At 39.0% G+C, this 14308-nt stretch overlaps 1 protein-coding gene across 9 annotated transcripts in view; it reads right to left on the bottom strand.

Annotated features, from left to right (window-relative positions):
* The window catches only part of IFT140 (intraflagellar transport 140), an 85642-nt gene that overhangs the window by 59026 nt on the left and 12308 nt on the right, over positions 1-14308 (bottom strand). For 8 of the 9 annotated variants that reach the window (XM_080383391.1, XM_080383390.1, XM_080383393.1 and 5 more), the window contains exons 4-12: positions 13086-13207; positions 12259-12401; positions 7822-7997; positions 6622-6713; positions 5360-5466; positions 4435-4583; positions 2021-2224; positions 1584-1656; positions 35-126 (exon numbers count right to left, since the gene is read on the bottom strand). In XM_080383391.1, coding sequence (XP_080239517.1) covers positions 35-126; positions 1584-1656; positions 2021-2224; positions 4435-4583; positions 5360-5466; positions 6622-6713; positions 7822-7997; positions 12259-12401; positions 13086-13207 — 1158 coding nt within the window. Of the gene's footprint in view, positions 1-34; positions 127-1583; positions 1657-2020; positions 2225-4434; positions 4584-5359; positions 5467-6621; positions 6714-7821; positions 7998-12258; positions 12402-13085; positions 13208-14308 lie in introns of those variants that run through there. The other variant, XM_080383398.1, reaches the window with a different exon arrangement.

Genomic DNA, 14308 nt, shown 5'->3' with positions numbered 1-14308 from the left:
TCATTTGTCACTTCATGGTTTCATCAGCCCTTACCTGCCAGGTGCGGACCTGGACTCGATATGGCTCAACTGTGTACAGATTTTCTCCATGAACAGACAGAACTGGAGAGTCACAGAGAAAAGAGCCTGGAACAACCATAATAAAGCCATCATTACAATAAGCAGTGGGTTTTTTTTTTAAAAAGGGAGTTTTGACTTAAAGCATTCAATTTCCACTATCTTGCACCAAATCTATTTTTCAGTCTGTCAGTCCCTACTGATTCTCAGACTCCTTGGTGTTGCAGCCTTCTTCCATCCTGCCACTACAACCAAAAGCTGGGACTCCTACTGAAAACGGGTGTTTTGTATACTCTCCTCATCAAATTCAGTGGAAGAGGAATGGGAAGGAGTTTGTATTGGGAGTGAAAGAAAGAAAAAGACTAGTGCAATGTGAGTTGAGGTTAGGAGAATTCACTCCTTCCTTCACTGAACTGCAGTTGAAGAGTTAGAAGAGCGGTTCTCGATTTCATGACTGTAGTAGACCGTTGTTATTGACACCAAGGTCTCAATAACACATTGATTCAGCTTTGGAAAGTTATAAAATAAATGAATGAATATAGACAAGATAAACCACTTCTCAGAAAACACTTGATGGTTCTAAAAAGACATATCTCAAGATTTTGGGTGAGATTGATGGAACTCTGCATAACCTGTTTCTCAAGGCAGAAATATTTAGGGAAAGTTAATCATAGAAAAAACTAATGTACTTGACTTAGCTGTATCTACAGAAATTTATGGATCAGATTTTCCTGACAGCTAAAACTCCCACCTTCCGAGTTCCTACATAAGTGCTGTGTAATTTTAAGCTTTCTCCCAAGCAAAACAGAAAAGCCACCATCATGACCTATCTGTGAAAGGCAACAGGAGCTATGGCTACAGAAGTAGAAAAAATATAAAAATCTGTTCTTAGTCAGCTGTGGGAATGACTCAAAAGATACAAAGCAGCAGCCTTATCCTCACATCATGTTTTGTGTGAAGCCTCGTATAACATGCTAGCTCTTGGGATACCTTTCAACTCTATACGTGACAGTCAGGTATACATCTAATCTATGGGAAACAGCAATAAGACACTTGGTGTTGTCAAGGCCAGTCACACACTTGGATGCCTTAGGAACTCTATGAATGAAGCATACTCAGTCTTTAGGTACTTGCAGGACTGGATTGTAGCTGAACAGAGGTTAAGAGGATATATATTTAATTCTGTGCCTACAGATGCACATCATCTTCAGTTTTACCTCTGCTGCCACACTGCTACTGACATGCAGGAATACCACATATTCTGAGGTTAACCCACACATTATATCTCAGCATATTTAGTGAATAAAGCACTGATGTAGGAGTTGACATTTGATTTCTGGTTCTGTTGATGATTTTTATACCCAAATCTTTCTATTTTGCAAAATGGGAATAGTGTCTAATTAGTGTTAATAATATTATTCACTTTGCACTTATGATTACAGTCCATCAGCTTTCATGAATGAAGAGAATGTGTAACTTTGGAGGAAGAGAACCATTTCAGCTCTGATCATTGTTCTAAGTCCTACCTGCATTTCTGAAGGTATCTCCTGAGCACTCAAAGACAGTAACTTGCTTCCCATTCCAGAATACTACAGCATCCTAAAACAATCAAAAAGCAAAAGAATATGTAAATTCAGTTTCTTTTGGAATCATACAGGAATTCATGCAAGAACACAGCAAGACCTCCAGCAATAGCCACCATTTACTAGTTCCCCTGTATATCAGGTTAGAAGGCTTTCAGTAACCCCGAATTTCTCTGGTCAGCCCCTATAGAATTACTGAGTCACTGTGCTATCTGAAAAATCAGCTCCACCTCAGCATCATTGCTATCATCATCAGAATACTTCCAACACAATACATTAAATATCAGAGAAGGGTTACATTAAAGACTTAGGATGTTTGGTCTCCATACGCCGAACTAGGCAACCGATTGAGCAAATAAAGGAAAAAAAATCCAAATAACCTTAGTAGCGAAGACTCCATTAACACTCATATCAACACAAAGAGTGTGTGTGGTTCCTGTGCTGAAGATGGTCACATTAAACAGGTTAGGAGACACCTGGACAACGGCCACTTGCTGATGAAAATGAGACGACATGGCCTGCTCACTGAGGATCACCACAGAGCTGGTGGTGTTCACGGCCAGCAGGTTTTTTCGGGAGCCCCACTGCACACAATAGGAAGAGAAAAAAACAAAAGGCACAACACACAGTTCCATCTAAGATCTTGAACAGTCACAGAAATATCCCAAGACAGATGACAATGGGTCAGATAGAATAAACATTTTTATAAATATACAAAGTCCTACTACCTAAATAAAACTATAGTCAATGAATAGGAATTATTACAGATTAGAACTATTTTGTCTGTGACCCAACTACCCACGCTCCCTTAGTCTAAGCAGAAGTGCTTTTTAAATTAAAGCCACTTCCCTAAGATATTCTTGTACTGCTTCACACTTAGTACTGCAAGACAGCATCACATATTTAAAGGGCTTAATAATGCCACGATCTGTAAAACCAAGTTGCATGCATAGTTTCTTTTTGATTACTTTATTCTTTTCTGCAGTTTTGATAGCCCTTTACTGTTTATGTAGTCCAAATTCTCTAGCAAAACATGCTAAAACACAAGCATAAAGGGTTCCAAAAGTTCACTTCTCCCCTTCTCCTGGGAGGATCTTCATGTTCTAGCTAACCTTTTTCAATGACTTCTATGAAGGTTATAGAAACATAGAATTGTTTGGGCTGGAAAAGACCTTTAAGATCATAGAGTCCAACTGTTAACCCAGCACTGCCAAGCCCACCACTAAACCATGTCCCTGGTTTAGCCTTTTCAATACCTCCAGGGATGGTGACTCCACCACTTCCCTGAGCAGCCTGTTCCAGGGTCTGACCACCTCTTCAGTGAAGAAAAGTTTCCTAATACCCATTCCAAACCTCCCCTGGTGCAACTTGAGGCCGTTTCCTTTTGTGATGTTGCTCATTATTTGGGAGACGAGACCAATCCCCACCTCGCTACAGCCTGCTTTCAGGTTGTTGTAGAGAGTGGGAAGGTCCCCCCTCAGCCTCCTTGTCTCCAGGCTAAACACCCCCAGTTCCCTCAGCCGCTCCTCATCAGACCTGTGCCCCAGCCCCCTCCCCAGCTCCGTTTCCATCTCTGGACACGCTCCAGCCCCTCCGCGTCCCCTCTTGTGGCCAGGGGCCCAAAGCTGAATGCAGCATTCAAGGTGCGGAGCACCAGTGCCGAGTACAGGGGGACGGTCCCCGCGCCGGTCCTGCTGGCCACGCTGGGAGAGAAGCCAGGATGCTGTTGGCCTTTTTGGCCATCCGGGCACACTGCTGGCTCACATTCAGCCGGCCATCGCCAGCCCCCCAGGTCCTTTCCTGCAGGGCAGCTTTCCAGCCACCCTTCCCCAAGCCTGCAGCTCTGTGCCCCACGTGCAGGACCCGGCACTGAGCCTCGTGGAACCTCGTATCATTGGCCTCAGCCAATTTTATTTATTTGTAAATATTTCAAGTAAATAAAAATGCTGCACCCTGACGCTTAACAGACCAAGCGTTAAAAAACAAATACTATAATGCTCTGTATTGTCATAGCCTTCAGCATTCAAAATACTGTAAATAGCAGTCAAAATGTTTTAAATCATTGGTTTTGCAAATTTGTAAGAGAAAACCTACCATCCCCATCAGTCAGACAGACAAAAAAATTATCTAGCAAACAAGAAAATTTTTCTGGCAGAAGAGCAGCTGAAAACATAATTTTGTATGTAAAAATACAGCATTCCCTTCTAGATGGTATATCTTCACACAAAAGAATGTTTGGTTGTAAATGCATCTTTTTATTTTTGCAACTACAAGTAAGAGCAAACCTTACACTAAGAAAGTGACTAAGAAGAAGAAAATTATCTACAAGCAACATAATGCATTTAGTCAGATTTTCTTGCTTGCTACTTTAATAAATTTATGGAAATTTGAGATTTCTGATAAATTGTATTTTCCAGAAAATAATTTCAGGGTGCTGAATCCATAAGGTTTGTCAATGAGACACATAACAAAGAGATGTTTGGATTTAAGGATGCCATGACTGATAATTCTCCCAGACAGAGAGATGCATTTGCATTTCAGTGTCTTAGCTTGCTGAGCATTTCAACCCTGCCTGTAACAGAATAGCTACAAACAGGTAACATTTCTGCCCAATTCCAATTTTAAAAGTTACTTGATCCTGATGGCTTTTCCTTCTTCTTCTGAAGGAGGACTAGCCTCTGCTGGTGCACATATCTGTATGACAGCAATTGCATTTGTCTGTTTCACAAAGATGATCTATTCATCTAATGTTAGTGAAGTCCTACTAACATACAAGAAGACTTTCTTGTCTTACCTTTATCTGAGACACGTTTCCTTCAAGTTCTGTAGGTGCCTGGAGATTCCACCTGTCCTTGCCCTCCAAAGCCCGCATGCTTTGATTGGATCCTGCCGCTTTCCTCCACATAGCTATTCTCCCTTTGTTAGTACCAGCTGCTAAGAGACCTGCCATTCACAAACCTTTTAGGCATTTTGTATCTTAAACTTCAGGAAAACAAATCCACTTTATTATACAAAGTAGCAGGCAGCCTAGCTCTGCTTTTAAGATACCGAGAAGCTGCCTTCTAGCAGCATCCATTTCTTTGCCTTACTGCAAAAACTTTCTGGAAAAACAACAGGAAAAGTTACAGGTGACAAGGCCCATTTTCTAAGCTACCAGATGAAGTTATCTACTACATGTATCAGACAATGATTTCATTTTAACCATTTATTTTTGAACAGCTGGTTTTGTAGACACCATGGGCAAGTCACCATTGAAAATGATTCCAGTAGACAGTAGCTATGCCTACGCTGGCAAACAAGGTGATGCATAGTAGTAGCTCCATAGAAAACATCAGTTTTAAGGACCTGACGTTCAAGGTATACATATTTGGTGAGTTCTACTTTGCATTAGCTCTAGTGTGGGCTTTTAGACCAAACGCCCATAACACGTTGGAGTGCATTAGGTGCACCCCAGGAGTACTTGTAACAGTTCAGTGTCATCGAAGGGAATCCAGCTTGTGTGTCAGGAGGCAACTCCACACTGCGACAAAATGTGGCGAGTATGGAATGATCTTGTACCTTCAAAATCACACTCCTGAACTAAAACGCTTTAACACCACATGCTGTTACTGAAACCCTCAGTAACAAGACAAACATACTGAAACGACTACAGGACACTGAAGGCTGAGGTTTGACAAGGTTTAGGATCCAGAGATCATAGCTGCCATGTTATCTCTCACCTTTAGCACTGCAGTAAGAAACACAGTTAATACATTCGCCTCCCTCAAAGCCAAATTGCACATCTAAGGAGATCATATAGTTCTCGTCTCGGTCCAAATCCCAGAACCTAAGGTATATAAAACAAGAGTGTTAAAAATGCTTTTCCCTCCAGATGTCTTGCTAAACACACTCAATAGGATACTGTACATGGTATTAATTTTCTATTTCCATCAATCATTCAATTTTTAAAATTAAATTGGCAGCAGCTGACTCTGGAATGTGGATTTCTTAATCTCCTTCCTTTTCCTCTGATTTGTTAATCTGCAGCATGTTTTGTGACATTCACCCATGAAGGAAGAAAGGGGTTGGAATCAAACCCAGCTTTAAGAAAAAAAAGAAGCGAGGTCTAGCTGCAATTTTCCTCCTCCCTACTTATGCTTCCTCCTCTATTTTAATTATACTCCTCAGTTAACCAGTAGTCCTTTGGATTCCAGATTAGTTTTCTAGAAGTAAACATTGTCATCAAACATATTTCTTCTTAATATTTGGTCTTTATCACATTCTCACAAAATTAACAGATCATTTTGGCTTATAGTAGCAGATAGAGAGGCTCAAGAAAGTGAACTACTGAAGTTAATGTAACATCCCCCCCAAAAAAGTTAGAAGAAACAGGTAGACAAAGTCATAGTAAAGACAGGAAAAAGGAGATTTAATATTTTTTAAAAAAAAAGATGCAGAAAGATAAAAACTACAGAACATGGCAACATAGCAGCATGGCAAAGTAACATACTTAACTTCAAAGAACTGGGGATAGAAGTAACTGAAATACTTGTCTCATACTACAGTAACAAAGAAACATCCCGAAAAGCACCCATTTTTTTTCCTGTTGCTGATACTATGACAATCTTAAGAATCAGAATTAACAATGGAAAGAACAGCAAAGTGGCTTTTTCATGCAAAAAAACCTGAGTGGACATTTTTTCAGAAAAAAAATCAGTAACAGCGCTCAAGAAAGGCACAGATTTAGCTAGTATGGCCTAAGAAAGTAACTAGAGAGAAAGACAGATAAATAGAATTAGTTCTTGTCCTCAAGGAAACAGGATTTTGAATTTCTCTATTTATTTTGAAAAACAAAATTAGAAAATATTGGGAGTTTTTTCATTATTTGTTAGGAAAAAAAAATCCAACAGTTCAGTAAAACATTCAGTACATGGCAGACCAAAAACCTTTTAGCTTGCACCTCTCATAGGCAGCCTGAACAGCTTTAAAACAGGATTCTTACCTGATGACAGTCTCACCTAGTGCTGTAACAACAAGACTACGGTCTATCAAAATGATGTCTGCAGAACGACCGATCTTCCCACTCAACTTCACCTGTTAACCATAAGTAAATAAATAAATTTACAGAAGGCAGGAGGAACACACTGAATAACAGCAAGCCTCTGTCTAGTTTGGCTAAGAAGTTAAAACAGAAGAATAACTAGACCTGTCAGTTCAGACAGGCCAACAGTTTCTCTCAGGCTATGATCATTACTAAATGCATCAAGTATATAATGTATAAAATTAATAAAAGAAACCTTGTAGTGGGTTAATTAAGTAGGTAAGAAGCTCTTTTTTCTCTCGCACTAGATCTTCTCTTAGAATTTGATAAAAATGGCTTTAAAATGTGAAATACCAAAACTTACTTCTAGTAAAAAATATGTAACAATTAATAAGTGAACACTCCTGTAATACACAAGTGCCCAGTCTTTTTTGATCTTAGATGAAAAGGAAAAAAAAATCTTAGGAAGGTGAAGGTTTGGGTTCCATCCCCTCAAGCAGTATTCTCCAACAGTACAGTATTTTATTTGAGGCAAGATGATGGTAAGCCTGAATGACCACAGTTTGGGTTTTGTTCCTATGCAATAATTTTTAGGCCACTATGTTATTATTTGTGATTCTACGACTTGTGGGTTGTTAGTTTTTAAAAGCTTCCTAGCCTTTGAAGCTGTGAAGAACTCTTCCACAATATGAGAACTAAACCATCTTTCAGATTTGCAGGCAAAGACAACGGCCTCAAGAGGAGATACTGCTCCTGCTAATCTGAAAGACAAGACAGCTCTGAGCAACTGATGAATAAAACAGAGGACACAAATTATCAATTATTTATCCGCAAGACATTTTAACAAATATTTTGAGTATACTGGAATTTTCAATTCTTCTCTAATTCACTAAGACAAGGTAAATTAAGTGTGAAAAGATTAGCATAGGGTCAAAATGAAAGACACTACGTAAACAAAGGAAGGCAAGATGAAAATTATCTTCCCAAGTTCAATAATACATCACTCTTCCACTTGTAAATGAGCATATATTTGCTCATCAAGGTATTATCTGAGAAACCAAAATGAGAGTGGATTCATTTGTAAGCAAAAAAGTGATCATCAAAAAACCCTAACAAATAAAGATTAAACGTTGCAACTTTACCCTGTCATCTGAATCCTACCTTCATGAGCTCTTCTGTCTCTCCCTCAAGAGTAACTGCATGCAAGGACAGCTGCAGGTTCTCCGTTATTACAACTAAAACATCTCTTTCCTCTATGAACAGAAGCTTTTGGACCAGACTGTCTGTGGACAATACATGCCGTATCTTTTCTTTCTCATTCACATAATGCACAGAACCTGTAGTACACAAAGCATGGGTTTAGTCCACAGTTTTTAGCTTAAAAAAATAAATAAATAAATCACAGCTGCTGCTTTTTATCTTAATAAAAATGTTCTTCAAGTGCTGAAAAGGCAAAACTAACCACAACTCATTCATCGTCTAATTTCTCTCAGGATACAGACTATGATAGTTGACCAGTGCAATAAACCAGACCTTGCTCACTTTTTCCCCCATATAGGAAATCTAGAGGGGAATTACTTAAATAATTTTAAACTACATGTAAACTTTCTGCATGTGTGTGCATGAATGATGGCTTCCAAAATCCTCAGTATTAGTAATACTTTGTGAAAGAAGAACAGCGGCTAAGAATTGGTACAATTTACAGCAGTCTAGATTACAGAAAACTGCAGAAACTACGTTCTTTGTTCTTTAGAAATACTCCACTGCACACAGCTTTTCTACATTCATTTGACAAGCAAATGGGATAGTTCCTTTTCAAGAACACTGACAACATAGTGCATGAATTGGCAACTACAGTACCTATCAACATTTTAAAATTCATTGTAATTTTCTTAAATTGTACTACTGTATAAACCATGCACAGGTCTACAGAGTGAAAAAAAACAGTACAGCAGTTTGCAAATGGTATTATAGGAATTACCCACACTAATGAAGTCATCAAAATCTGACAGATCTCATGCTACACACAATTTCTTAGCAAATCATTGTATTACATAAACCTGGCATTTCAAGCCAGTGCAAATCAAAAACCCCTATGAAATGATATAATATTTTCCCCAAAAAAATGAAGTAGAAAACTTAAATAAGAATGAACATAAAGGATCTATGCTAAAATGTTGTGCCCAAGAGGCAATATGATGTATCTAGTTAAAAAGAATGTTTTAACTTCCAAAACTATTGCAAATATATTATCAGCCACTACATTCCAACTGTATTAAAAACAATTAAAAATCCTCTTCCACCTCTTTCCATACTGCTTCATTTTCTCCCTGAAATAAAACACCGAACAGATAACTTAATCTCTCTTGTTAAATCATACAATAGTCTAGGTTGGAAGGGATCTTTCAAGATCATCTAGTCCAACTCCTCTGCCACGCGTAGGGAAATCTGTCACTACATCAGGTCGCTCAAAGCCCTGTCCAACCTGACCTTGAACACTTCCAGGGATGGGGCATCCACAACTTCTCTGGGCAGTCTGTTCCAGTGTCTCACCACTCTCACAGTAAAGACTTCACTCCTTGTACCTAATCTAGATCTACTCCCTGCCAGCTTAAAACTGTTACCCCTTGTCTTATCAGTACAAGCCCTGGTAAGAAGTCACAGACTGGTCAGGGTGGGAAGTGACCACTGGAGATCATCTAGTCCAACCCCCTGCTAAAGCAGGGTCTCCTAGAGCAGGCTGCACAGAGTCACACCCAGGCAGGTTTTGAATGTCTCCACAGAAGGAGACTCCACAGCCTCTCTGGGCAGCCTGTGCCAGCACCGTGACAGCCTCAAAGCAAAGAAGTTCTTCCTCATACTCAGATGGAACTGCCCGTGCTGCAGCTTGTGCCCATTGTCCCTTTGTCCTGTTGCTGGGCACCACTGAAAAAAACCTGGGCCCGTCCTCTTGGCACTCACCCTTAAGGCATTTGTAGACATTCAAAGATCCCTTCTTGGTCTTCTCTTCTCCAGGCTGAACACAGACCCCCTCTCTCAGCCTTTCCTCATAAGGCAGATGCTCCAGTCCCCTAATGACCTTCACAGCCCTTTGCTGGACCCTCTCCAGCAGCTCCCTGTCTCTCTTGAGCTGGGGAGCCCAGCACTGGTCACAGCACTCCAGATGCAGCCTCAGTAGGGCAGAGTAGAAGAGGAGGATCACCTCCCTCCACCTGCTGGCCACGCTGCTTTTGATGTGGCCCAGGATGCGCTTGGCTTTCTGGGCTGCAAGCACATGTTGCCAGCTCATGTCCAGCTTTGCATCCCCAATTCCTTCTCCACAGGGATGCTCTCAATCGCTCCATCCCCCAGCCTGTACTGATACTAGGGATTGTTGTGATAATTCTCCAACATAGCATTTTCTATCACACAGATACCTGTTTACTGTAGTAATACTTTGCAGTATTGATTACCTACTGAATCTCAGTTTTAGGACATCTTTCACAAAAAATGGTCAGTCCCTTGATTTTATTTGCCACCTGAAATTTTTTCATAAGTTAAATTAACCTTCTGTACTTGGATATTACTATATAAAGTATCAGGTAACACACAGATAATGCTACCCACTATTTTGAAGCTACTGAGGCAGTTAGGGGTTATAGCTTTCTGAGTAACTTTAAGTAAATGTTTTCACACTATCACACAATAGACTAGTCTCAAAAGTTAACAAATCTGAGCTAATTAAGTACAGCAAATAACGCAGATTCAGAAGAAAAAAAGCAGCAAAAGTATGCTGTTTAGTAAATACAAAGTGGACCAGAAGAGGATTATGACTCATGACCTAAAATGTTTGAAGTGAAAACAAACAAGGGTGCATTCAGTAAAAATATCAGGATGACCTCCACTATTCAGGTTGTCCCAATACCCGCCCCAGTCATTTCAAATGCTCAGTAATGAAGATGATTTTTTCTGCTCATGGGAAGTGTTGCAAAACAAGGTCCAAAAATTGTTATCAGTTCAAGTATCCTCTCTTCAGATAAGCATCTCATGTAACATTACCTAAACTGCATCTATTGTTTTACTACAATGATCGGTGTTTTGGAAGTCAAAAAATATCTAGACTAATAAACACTTGAAACTTGGGAGGTTTTTTATTTTATTTTGGGCTTTTTGTAGGAGCTTCATTGTTTATTTAGTTTTGTTTTAAAAGACGCTCTGTTGTCTTTAGTCAAATCTCTTTTGAGATATACAAAAGCATGCAATAAGGGGGGGGGGGTGTTAATTAATTTTTACTAAACAAATTTGGGCTGAGAATTTGTACCTTAGAGGAAAACTACAGGTCACAATTTAAACACTATGAAAACATTAACTGAGTCTGAAGTTCTAACAGATCCCTGACTAGATAAAATACATATGTCCAAATCAACGGGGGCAATGAGACTGCTGAAAAGAAACAGTCAGTGCCACTTGACTGAAATTTGAAAAGTTTGCATAGGAGGCCCAAGAAACAAGATGCGGACAGTCACTTGCAGAATATAGAGTCTGTCCCTAGATGGCGCTGTGCACCGCCACAACAGCTGCTTTGGAAGAGGGGATGTAACAGGCACAGCTACTTAAACATAAAAGCAGAGAACCTTTGAGAAGTGCCCTATAGCCTTTTTCCATTTAAATGGTTCATATCTAGTAAAGAGGCTTGTAGCTCACTAATCAAATGAAGGTATATCCCACTGTTCTGCCAAACAAACATCCAGCTGGACAATGCCAGTCCTGCAATCGTACAGAAGCTATACTGGTGTAAATGATGGGTTTCATTCTTGATAACGTAAGCATTGAATCAGACTCTAATTTTGCTGCACAACTAAGCACGACTTAAACATTTTTTGGAGTAGTTAACACTTGAATCAAGGATTACATGCTCGAATCCTCTACCAGAAACATTTGTCACACACATTCTGACCAGTCCAAAGAGTTAGCAGGTGAGAGACATAGAAGGCATTACGAGAACAACTGCAGCAGGAGCAGAGCAAACTAGTACCCAGAACAGTAAAAGGGAGAGAAAGACAAATAGCAGGGAAGAAATCACATTCGGAAAAAAAACAAACAAAACAGATACGCAGACTTTTTTGCTCTCTTAGACGGAAGCATCATTTCAAAGCATAATAAAACAGTGAAAAAGTACATTAATAATTTAAAATGTAAGTTCTAGCAGCATTGGCCTATTTCTAGGAAAAAAAAAAAAACAAAACTAAAACACAAGCATTATTTTGAAGCTTTGCACAAAATGCTGACAAGTTCTAATTTTATTTAGGCTTAGGTGTCAGAAATCGTTTTCCTTACACTCAGTTCTTCGGGAGCTTGACTAATCCAACACCTAGGGTATCCTTTTGGACAGAATCCACCCTGAAGATGCTAAGAATCTAATAATTTCATTTATTTCTTCTCACCAAACATACTTCAGCTCCTATGAACACTCCATCCTGTTAGATATACAAATATGATGGCTATATGGATATACTCTAGATATTAGATATATGAAAACAGGACTATTGTGCACTGAGCTATTTTGAAGCATTAAGGAAACAAATTTCCAGCAGACTGGAAAAGTGGTTTCACTCTTACCATCTGTCAAAGTGATAAAGTAGGAGAGCCCTTCCTCGAGTCCCATTTTCAGAGTTGTTCCTGCTCCAGCTTTTCTCCAGTTAAACATATCCAAGGCCTTCTCATCACCACTCACAGCTGCTTTTGCCAGCTGTACAAAGTCCCTGCAAACAGAGATATTTAATTTCCAATTCCTTACATAACGGTACTTTCCAGCTCAAAGAATGGATGAGTAGTTAATAAAAATACATTATAAAGAGAGTACAAAGGCATTTCATACCATGATTGGGAAAAGGATAAATTCAAAAAAATACAAAGCGAATTTTTAATACTAGTTTTCATTATCATTGTTTCAACTTTTTTACCATAAATGTATTATTATTTTTAGAGATGTGAAACAGAAGTGGCTCACACAAGGAAAATGTTTTGTTTTGTGTTTTTACACTACAGCCATTTCCTATTTCTTGCTTGGAGAGGAAAGAAATAATGACATTTAAAGAACTGACTTTTAATTTAATTATTCTTGCTCATAATTTTATGGATAATTGTGTTCTCAGTGTGATTTCTGCTTTTCACAACCAGCAACATGGCTAATTAGAAGAACCAAAGGAAGAAAAGCCAACAGCAACAGAGAGAAAAGAATAAACAAAAGGAAGAAAATCAGTTGCTGCATACAGGACACAAATAGCCAGCTGCTAGAGTGGGAGGACAACTTAGAAATAAAGGACAGTTAGGAAAAGAACTTTTTAAAATACATATATATTTTAACAAGGTTTGTCTGTGAGTAGGGTTCTTCAGTGGAAGGACAGACCTGGTCTACCAATGCTCTGACAGGACACAACACTTACTCGCCAGGAGGTGGTGGTCGAAAGACACAGTGACACAGACATTTCCCGTACTCCTGTTTTAGCAGGGCAGGACCCTGCACTCTGCCTCGCTGGTCCACTCTCCATAGAACCAAGACACCATGCTAGAAAAAGACAGTGGTTAATTCATTACACTTTGCACACAGACGAGAATCCAGCTACTCAATGCAAATAAAAATAAACATTTTATTGACAGAGCATCACCCTTCTTTTAATTTAGTTAACACATACAGTTACTCCCATTTAAAACTAAGCCACAAGGAATAAAAATGATCTTTAACATTTTAGTTATTTGCTTATTTAAAATGAAGTTATCTAAAGAAAGCTTGTTGGTCCTATCCATTCTTAGGAAAATGACACTGCGAGAGCAATGAAATTGAACAGCCTGCATTTTCCTCTGCAAGTAGCATATGCAAGTATTTGTTTAGGTAACTCCCTTTCCACTTCTCTCTTGCAAGTAGTTTGATTGCTAAAAGAAAAGATATCGAGATAGTAAAGCATAAAAGATGCATCCCTGAGCAAGCATATGTAACACTGATATAGATGAGCATGTGTATATGACTAGACATACGTGAAGTCACGGGATGCAGATAACCTAAGCAAAAAATTTCAGAATTTCTGGAGCTTTCTTCTTCTTTCAGAGTAGACATACAACAAGAATTCATTTTTAGAAACAGAGCTTAGTAACTAGAAGAATCATAGACACTAAAGAAAGGAAGTCTGGTTAGCTAATTAACTCATTGGTAGTCAATATAAGTTGGCCCTCAGAGCCTGGCACAGGTTCTGAAGGTAACATGCATTTTGCAGTGCCAGCTCAGAACAAGCATCAAACCCCAGGTGACTGGAAAGAATGAAGAATGCAGAGAAGCAAAAAGACAGTTCAGCATGACATACACGTTAACCACCCACCATCCCAACAAACTGACTTGTGCTACAGCCTCACAGCTGGAATTTTAAGATTATTATTTATTGTTATTATTATGTTAGTGCTTAGGGAACCAAACTGCATTTGGAGGCCCTGTGTGTAAGCATTACATTAAAAAAAACCAGGAACAATTTTCAATATCAAGTTCAATCTCATTTTATTTCATTAAGATAGATAACAAAATGGCATAATTTGCTCTATCCTTCTTTATCGTTTTCACTGGAGTATTGCCTTTCTAAAAGTGAAAGACTAGTAGCAGTGGTACACTCTAAACAGGTAT

Source organism: Falco punctatus (assembly GCF_963210335.1).
Source record: "Falco punctatus genome assembly, chromosome: 4".
Taxonomy (NCBI): Eukaryota; Metazoa; Chordata; class Aves; order Falconiformes; family Falconidae; genus Falco; species Falco punctatus.
The sequence above is the reverse complement of the archived record's forward strand: the minus strand, read 5'-3'. Positions and strand labels throughout refer to the sequence as shown.